Below are 9,349 nucleotides of genomic sequence, written 5' to 3' on the forward strand. Positions count from 1 at the left end.
TATTCAATGAAAATCAGACTTAAAAAAAAAAAGCACTGATCCAGTTCTCCAACCCAAGTAATGAACCATATATCTTGGCATGTGAGCGAATTCCTTTGCCTAGACAAACCTTGTAAAAGGTACCAGAGATATAAATGCACTTTCCATCTAACGAATGAGCAAAAATAAATAGAAGCCCTGAAAGAGAAAATAAAAAAAAATCTGCTATAACTAAATCATTGAATGATTCATATTTAAATTGTTGCCACATTTCTTACAACCATGTCTAACTTAACTTATATGCACTGACGGACAGCAAGTCTGAGGTTATCTAGGAAACAGTTATGTTGTCCTACAAATAGGCTGAATCACCTCTGCAAATAATTCTGCTCAAAAATACAAGGTTGATATAACCACACGTCATGGCCAATGAATACAGCTTTTGTACCTCATTTTATTTTGCAATAATCCAATTTTATTTCAGACTCTTGAAAACCAGGCCTCTCCAACTATAGTGCTGAAAGTGACTGTTTGTTATGTCAGTGCCTCTAGTGGCAAAATAAATTACAAGGACAAATTCGCTTTTGATTTTCTTTTTCGCTTGCCTTTCAGAGCTTCTGTAGAGCACAGTGAAACTTTTGAATCCATTTTATACAAAGTAAACCACTGAAAGAACTAGCTTCTTGAGTCATTTGAAGCCAGAAAAGTCAAGACATTCAAATCAAGAAAAAGTTGTGAAAGGTATAATTTAAATACTCTGTATTCCTTATAGAGCCAGAAGAAAAAAAAAAAAAAAAAAAAAAAAAAAACAACTACTAGAGAAGCAATATGCTGCTCATGGGTTTGAGAGAAAAAAAAAAAGTTCTTGTAGGTCTTGTTGGGAAAGCTGTGAACTTCAGCTGTATCTGTACCAGATGCACACATGGAGGCATGTAACCAAGTTTGTTTTATTAAATATGCATTGCTAAACACCAGCAAACAGCTTGGAAAGTGCATAAAGGTAAACAATCTGAAAAGTTGAAGCAGTTACCATAAGCTAGCAAACCCAACTTGCAAGAGCACTTGAACTGGTCATTCTTTACTGGATCTCATTTTCACAAGTGCATTCAAAGACTAGAAACTTAGAATATTTGACCTTTAAAGAAATGCGATTGTTAAATGTAGTGTTTCCCTAAACAAGTGCTCAAACATCAGAACATAACAAATTTTTGTAAACCACATGGCAAATAAGGCATGCAGTAAAACAAACCTAAGGTTTCCACTGCATTTTGCTCTTGTTGGCACAAAAGGTGTTAAAGCTGATTAATTTTGACAGATGAATACAAGGAAACATTAGAATGACACGTGCACAGGTGACATTTCACAACCTTTACAGATAAGTGGTGTTCATGAATCACTATTAAGCTTGGATCATCAACTAAAACAGTTTGAGCTATTGCCAACCCATTGCGGTTGAGGGGATGAGGATTATATTGCCTCCAGATGTAGGTGCACAGAGGGTCATTTCTTAACTGATGTAAATGCTCTTGAACTATGTGGCTTACAATTTGCTCCATTCAGTCACATGAAAATCTAAGAACTACAAAGACCCACAGCAGAGAAACGAAGTTCACCTTCCTCTCGTTTCATGAACTCACGGCACACTTTGGCTGCATCCTGCCGACAAGATAGAGACAGACATCTTTAATTTTGACGTCAAGTGAAACTTTAGACAGTTTGAATAGTTTAATACCATCTGTTCATTTCTTTTTAGCAAATATGTTTGGGTAAACTACAGTAATGGAGTATTAAATTATGGCTTAAACTGCATACTGACAGCATCTGGCTTATTGTGTGCAACTACGGTACTAAGTACCTCATTTGAGGTCTATGAGCTTGTATAGTATATTGTGCAAATTTTTTCATTCTCTATTTTCTTAAATAATCTTATGGGGGGAAAAAAAAAAAAAAAAAAAAAAAGGACTGCCTTGTATATTTTAGTGGTAGAAAAAAAACAAAAAAAAAAAAAATAGGGCTTTGTGAATGCTTTTCATGTACGGATCATAAGTGCGTAGATAGAGTGACAGTTTCACTTACAGCAACAAAGGACTCATCCTTGGTTTCCCCATGTTTGATGGGTCCATTCATCATCCCATCTATAATCCAAATGCAGCACTATTAGGAAACAATGTTCAAAGCATGGACACTGAAGTCAAAAGTGACATGCTTACCAAATTCATATAGTTGGTCATCCACATTCACAAAGGCAATAAAGTGGAAGTTTACTTCACTGGCATCTGGCTGTATAAATGAAAACAGATACTCTGGTTTAACATCCAATACCCCAGTTCCTACTCAAGTCGAGTATGTGCCAAACATTACAGTAATTGTTTCTAGTTTAAGAAGAATGAATTCAAATCTTAATGGAGCCAACAACTGGTGAGTTCATATATAGGCCTTACTCGACATTGTCCCTCCTTTGCAGCCTCATTGTGAGCCTCTTTGATTTCCTAGAGGAAATAAAAAGTTGGCAGTTTGACAAAATATTGTGTATAGCTAAATTAAAACAATTCAAGTTGTAGCCTATAGCGCCCTCGTGTGGTGACAAAACTTAAAACTGGCCAAATCCAAGATTAGCTTCAGGCCAGTTTGGAGTTTATCCAAAATGCTCAGCTTGTTCTGTCCATTCAGGAAAGTTGACACTGAAACGAAACCAATTTTACATCCGAGTTTTAACCTTTAATCTCACCTTGTTCCCCTCCAGATGTTTGGCACGATCGTCTGGAGACATGTTTGCCGTCTCATCCAAAAAGGTCTTCAGGACAGAGCTGCTGTCTAAACAAGTTTGTCAATGAAAAGTGTCAGCTAAAGCATTCATAACATTAAGAATGTAATCAAATCCATCCAAGTGTTAATAAGCCAATGATTTAATACCAAGTTTATGCCGAGTTGATCAAGACTAAACCAACGATGAGAATAAAATTCTTTACCAAATCCAAACATACTGTTGAGGCTGCATGGTTTTCATGCAAATTGTCCATTTAAAAAAGGTTTGCTTCCAATAAAAAACAAGCAGCAACATTTTCTGTTAAAAAGGCCAGCATTGGTGCACTCACCAAAAGACATCTTGGCCTTGTTGTTGGCAACGGCGTGCAGGAGGGCAATTGTGCCACAAGAATTAGAGGTCGTCTGTTTCAGGAAATAGACAGGAGAGTTTCCTGAAACCCTGTCTGCTTGCTCATCTCTGAAGGTTTTATGCTGCCATGAACAGACACAGAATGAGTGTTAGTATTGTCTACTCAACAACCTGCAGCCAACTATAATGTACTTGAAGCATTATACTGCTCTTGCATAGCTTCTGTTAAAGGACATTTTTAAGCTCTATTTCTGGGACAGTAAGGTTCCAAATTAAGCAATGGTTTTTAAAGACTAACTTTTAGCCTCTAGGGGAGCTAGACCTGCAACTTTGAGGGGTAGTACCCCTAAAAGCAGCTGGTAAGAGCACTGATCCAAAACTAAATGTATACAAAAATAAAATGAATTTCCCTCAGTTTTGGAATATGATAGATAGCTGGAGGTGGTGTGTGTTGATCAGGAAGTCTGGTCATCTCTGCTTAGTCCGATGCCTCCACGACCCAGCCCCAGATAAAATCAGAATCAGGTTTATTGCCATCGTTAGTGAAGGAGTTCACAAACTAGGAATTGTTTATGGTACAATCATGCAACATGAAACATAATATGGAATAGGTAAATAAACTGAAGAAAATGGATGGAAGGCAGATATTCTCAGGCCAGAAGACTTAAAGTCATGTAGTTACTAAAGATGCCGAAAATATGTTTGATCAAGGAAGTGGAATTTTAGTTTCCCCCACAACTTTTAGCTTCGTTATAGCTCTCATGTTTAAGGGGAGGCAGCACCAACTGCTGTAAAGCAGCCCACACAGCATCAAGGCACACCCATCTGTCAAAAATAAAAATTCAGTACATTTTAAGGCAATGCTGTGGTCAAGTTTACTAGTGCTGCTTTAATCTAGAGAACATACTTAAAGTCTGTCCACTGGCATTCCAGGAAACAAAATGATAGTCTAGTGCATTTAACCCAAGCTTACAGTTTTTAAATCATAAAATTCTAAGTCTCAAATTTTACAGTAAAGATAATTTTGCATCCTTACCATCAGTTGTAATCAGTGATCACTCAAAAAGAGTGCATGCATTTAGAGTTTCAGGATGGCAAAAGTCAGGCTGAGACTCAAAACACATGGCAGCTGCACTGTGAGCTGGTTGGTGCCTGCTGCTCCTCTGCACCAGGCACCAGCCAAGCCCAGCTACGTTTTGGCCTGCAGGGAATTATGGCCCTTTTGAAAATCAGAAATGTAATTTCATCCCATGTAGGTTTGTTTTGAGAATGTGCAATTAACTTTTTGAATGTGTAGCATTATTCAAGTTTTGCTTGTGCATCCATTGATCCATGTAGATAAATTAAATGCAAAGTTTTACAGTAATTAAGAGCATGGTTAAGGATTGCCAACTTGACAGCCTGGCTCACTTCACAAGGATAAACCCACAAAATGTTGATTGCTATAGATGCTGGCTTTACAAGGTGCTGAATCCAAGTATTCTGATAAAGTATGATGATTCTCAGAAAAAAAAACTATTAGAGAAGGAGTTGTTGCAGACAGTCAGTTTGAAAAATAAGTTATCTAATCATTCTCCAAATTAAGATGCTCCTTCAGTGCCATAGAAATCAATCTGAACAGAGAGGAAGACATCTGCTGATTCATTTCCTGATTAGCAGTCTGCTCCATGGACATCAAACTGCGTTTTCTTACCCCTCTACCAACTCATCCCACAGACCTATCCCCCAAAAGATATGAATTACCTTTGGGGTCAAGGGGAAGAGTAGCATTAAGGCACAGCATGGCTTCGGGACTTTGGAAAGATTGTCATCATCCAGATCTAAAATATCCACGAAACGCCAGTCTCCTCTTACACCGAGCTTGCACATAATCTGAAACAGGTAAAACTTTAGAATAAGAAGCAAACAACTTTTCCAACAGGAAGTAAATTGGATGTTATGCCGACAGAGCCGACTAAAAGATGCAAGGTCGTGGTCCAGACCACACCCTGCAGCCTAGACAGGAAGGATGCTAAAACCCTTAAAAAAAAAAAAAAAAACAGGAAATAATCGCATCTTTTGCTCATTGTTGTTTATATTAAGTTAATAATTAGATAACAGTATGAAGTAGACAATACTATACCCCTCTGCCGGAGGCCTACATGCATAATTCATTAGTCCGCGTTAAAGAAAAAACAAAAAGATTACCTTACACTTGGGTTTTAACAGATACCAACTGTCGCCATTAATGATTCTAATGGTTTGATACCCACCTTGTTCAGTATCTGAAATGGAATCAAGACATGGAATTCAGAATTATTTCAGTTTCATTACTGAAAAAAATATTCAAATATTTATAAAGTAGTCAAATTCGCACCACGGGGTTAATTTCCATGGCAGTCCACTCCATTTTCAGAAACGTTTGGCAGTGACTCAGCAAAGAAACCGTTAAACGCAGCGAAGTTGCTCTGATTTTTAACCGTTCTGCTCAAGACTACGGCGCAATCAATTTATAGCCCAAGGATCATACCATTTAACAACAGACATGGGGGAGTTTCGGAATATAACAACCCTTGGTGTGCAGATTTGAATAAAAAAAGGGGTCCCGTTAAGAAACGAGTGATTGTTTGATATGCTTTTAAAAACATTGGCATCAAAAATTAATGCGCTTTTTTTTTTTGTATTTTATTCTTATTTTAAAATTAGACCCCACCGCTCGACACCAGATCACAGTAACTGCATCTCGGAATTTCTAGAAACAATCAGAAACAAACAAATATATGAGATATTGATCACATTTTACCTCAGAGTCTCTCATCTGTATATGGTTAAATGTAAAAAAAAAAAAAAAAAAAAAAAAAAAGTGTAAGAAGGAGAGAATAGTGGTGAATTTAAATAGATCCAACATAGAATCATACATTTCAATCAATCATAAGAATCAATCAATCAGTCAATCAATTCAACCGTTGTTTTTTTTATTGTTGCTGTTTATCTTGAAGAGTAAATAAAACCGAATTCAACCTTTTTTTCTTTCTTTTTTTTAAGAAACAAAAGGAAAATAAAAAAATAAAAACAACTACCATTTTTGCGATATTATTATTTGTTGTTGTTGTGTGTAGTAGGCCTAGGCCTATTGGTTCATTACCCAAACACGCTAGATGGAGAGGTAAGGGTGTAGGCCTTTTATAGGACTAAAGCATTGGCCAATCAATACATTTATGTGGTAGCTGTTGTAATTTCCTTTTTCCAATAAATGAAGCAACCGTCATGCCATGCAGTTTTTTGTTTGTAGTATTTATTTACTTATTTTTTTACTCTTTTATTTAACTGTTTTGTTTAGCCCATCTCTTTAATGCGAATTTTAATTTGTCCTGTAAAATAAATAAAATGTTCTTAGAATAAGAATGATACAGATTCGACCAAACGACCCGACCGGACTGAAAGAAATATCTATTACTGCACAATTTTTGTTCAGCAATGCTTATGCAACGCTTTAATCCAAATGATTCAGCTCCTTTCAGACCTTCATGTCCTGTCCTATAGATGGCGCTGTAACTAAAGATAAAAGAGATTGCTGCTTACACGCTGAATTTGCAATCCTTTTTTTTTACATATAGCTTTTAAGCACAAAGTGCTTGCCCAATATTTCTGTTATTAGAATATTTACCCTTTTTTCAAATTATGCTTATTTTCTTAGTTGTATCTATATCTGATATATATGCAGCGATAATGTCTGGTTATTTTAACACCTATTTCCGTTTTAGATAGCACCTATGCTGGGCAATTTATTCATAGCTTTTCTGGTCAAGTTTTTACTCTTTAACAAAGCAAACAAAGTAAATAATACATAATCAAAAACATGTTATTTGATCATATCCGTTATTTTAAAACCATATTAATTTAATAGTGAAGGAATCTTACAAAGGGTCAAAAGTTGAAAATAGTTCAGAATAATGCATGTTTTGAATGAATGTTTACCAAAAAACAAAACGATGTCTCTCTTTGCATAACTTTTAACCTTTTACTCTTCTTAAACCCCTATTTTTCTTATAATTAAATCTAGCTGTTGTTAATGGGACATTATATTGGCCCATTTTAGCTCTGTGACTATAGGTTAATATTTACACAGTGATGTCATTCACAATTTCATGCTTAGATACAGTTTCTTTCCCAAAATGAGGAAATTCTGGTGTTACAGCAGCAGAAAGATTATAGAAAAAAATTTCACACAAATGTTGACCTTAAAAATGTATAAGAATAACATAATAGTGAAGAGTTAAAGGATAAACAATCAAATACTGTACTGTAAAGTGTTTTAACAATATAAAACTGTGCGCCTGGAGAACAAACAACCAATATACAGCTATGGACATTTTTACAGTAATGGATATTTGGAAATAGCAGCAACATCAGAGATGTGAAAAATGACAGCATCATGTTATTTAGCTGACTAAGGTAGGAACTGTGCAAAATCTGCATGAACGTAACAACTTATGAAGGTCGTTGGGAACAGTGGTTATAAAGTCTTACAGCTGCTGGGAGGAAGGATCTGTAATAACACCCCCTTTTGCATTAAGGGTTCAGCAGTCTGTCACTGAAGGAGCTCTCCAGTTCTGCAACAGCTTCATGCATGGAGCGGGAGACATTATCCAACAGAGATTTTAATTTAGTTAGGATCCTTTTGTTTCCCACCTCCTGCACTGATTCCAGAGGGTCTCCAATCACAGAGTTGGCCTTCCTGATCAGCTTATCCAGCTGCTTTCTCTCAGCAACAGATAAAGCACTGCTCCAACAGACGGCTCCATAGGAGATGGCTGCTGTCACAACAGAGAAGGTCTTTAGGAGCATCCCCTGCACTCCAAAAGACCTCAGTCTCCTCAGCAGGAAGAGTCTGCTCTGATCTTTCTTGTGAGTCCAGTCAAGTTTGTTATTCAAATGAACATCTAGGTACATATAAGAGTCCACTATCTCAATGTCCATTCCCTGGATGTTCACCGGTGTCAGAAGGTGGATCTCCTTGGTTTTCCCGGCATTAATCAAGAAGTAGTTCTGCTGGCACCAAGCCACAGAGTTCTGGGTCCCCTGTCTGTACTCCAAGTCATTCCCACCTGGGATAAGGCCAACTATGGAGAAAATCGTTGGAGAACTTGTGGGGATGGCAGCATGGGGAGTTGTCAGGAATGGTTGTCAGGAAGAGTGTCAGCACTGTTCCCTGTGGGACCCCATTACTGCAGACCAACCTATCTGAGTTTAGCCCTTTGCCCTCAGATACTGTGGGCGGCCAGTGAGGTAGTTCAGAATCCACTTTGAACACTCCGCTATTTTGCAAGTTCTCCCACTAAGAATTTTGTCCCCAGTATTTTATTGTCATTACACTGTCACAAGTATAGAGCAACGAAATTAACTCTGCATTTTACCCATCCCCTTGGGGAACGGTGGGCTGCCATTGTGCAGTGCCCAGGGAGCAGTGTGGGGTTAAAGGTCTTTGTTCAGGGAACCAGAGTGGCAGTCTGTTGGAGTGGGGCTCAAACTCAGAACCTCAGGATTCCAAGCTCTATGCCCTAACCACTAGGCTGTCACATCCCCTTAAATCATGGAGGGGTCAGAAATTATCATTGTTAGTGCATTTCCACTGTAAGAGACATACTCTAAAAAAAAATACAGTCCAGAAATTACAATGTATGATTTTTTTAAAAACTATTTAAACTATTTTTTTAAAACTATTTATGTGTATGATGCAGCTGCAAATAAGTATTTGAACACCTCAGAAAATCAATGTTAACCAAGGAGAGCAACTCCTTGGTTATCCTGGCTGAGTGCTTCGGGTCATTGTCTTGTTGGAAGACCCAACCTCAACCCATCTTGAATGCTCCAACAGAGGGAAGGAGGTTGTTCCCCAAATTCATGATAACCAGGGCATTACATGGGCCTGGTCATCCCCTTTCTTAACACAGTGCAGTCGTCCTCTGCCATGTGCAGAAAAACACCCCAAAGCATGATGCTACCACCCCATGCTTTACAATAGGGGTGGTGTTCTTGGGATGGCACTCATCATTCTTCTTCCTCCAAACACAGTTAGTGGAATTATGACTTAAAAGTTATACTTTGGTTTTATCTGACTATATTAATATCTCCCATGACTCCTCTGGATCATCCAAATGGTCACTGGCAAACTTGACATGTCTTGGTTTAAGCAGGGGAATCTTCCGTGCCATGCATGATTTCAAACCATGACGTCTTAGTATTACCAACAGTAACCATGGAAATGTTGGTCCC

At 37.7% G+C, this 9,349-nt stretch overlaps 1 protein-coding gene across 2 annotated transcripts; it reads right to left on the reverse strand.

Moving 5' to 3' along the window:
• Window positions 1–906: 906 nt before the first annotated feature.
• On the reverse strand, window positions 907–5,585 carry uchl1 (ubiquitin carboxyl-terminal esterase L1 (ubiquitin thiolesterase)). 2 transcript variants are annotated; one of them, XM_038271767.1, is made up of 9 exons: window positions 5,451–5,585; window positions 5,347–5,358; window positions 4,838–4,966; window positions 3,075–3,216; window positions 2,708–2,793; window positions 2,421–2,468; window positions 2,190–2,259; window positions 2,056–2,114; window positions 907–1,635 (listed from the first exon to the last, which is right to left on the reverse strand). In XM_038271767.1, the coding sequence occupies exons 1-9, from the start codon at window positions 5,481–5,483 to the stop codon at window positions 1,552–1,554; spliced, it is 663 nt and encodes a 220-aa protein (XP_038127695.1). In that variant the 5' UTR covers window positions 5,484–5,585; the 3' UTR covers window positions 907–1,551. The 2 variants fall into 2 exon arrangements, with proteins under 2 accessions (XP_038127695.1, XP_038127696.1); XM_038271768.1 differs by lacking the exon at window positions 4,838–4,966.
• Between the last annotated feature and the right edge of the window lie 3,764 nt (window positions 5,586–9,349).

The sequence above is a fragment of the Cyprinodon tularosa genome, unplaced genomic scaffold (genome assembly GCF_016077235.1).
Source record: "Cyprinodon tularosa strain WSP-4 unplaced genomic scaffold, ASM1607723v1 ctg81, whole genome shotgun sequence".
Classification (NCBI taxonomy): Eukaryota; Metazoa; Chordata; class Actinopteri; order Cyprinodontiformes; family Cyprinodontidae; genus Cyprinodon; species Cyprinodon tularosa.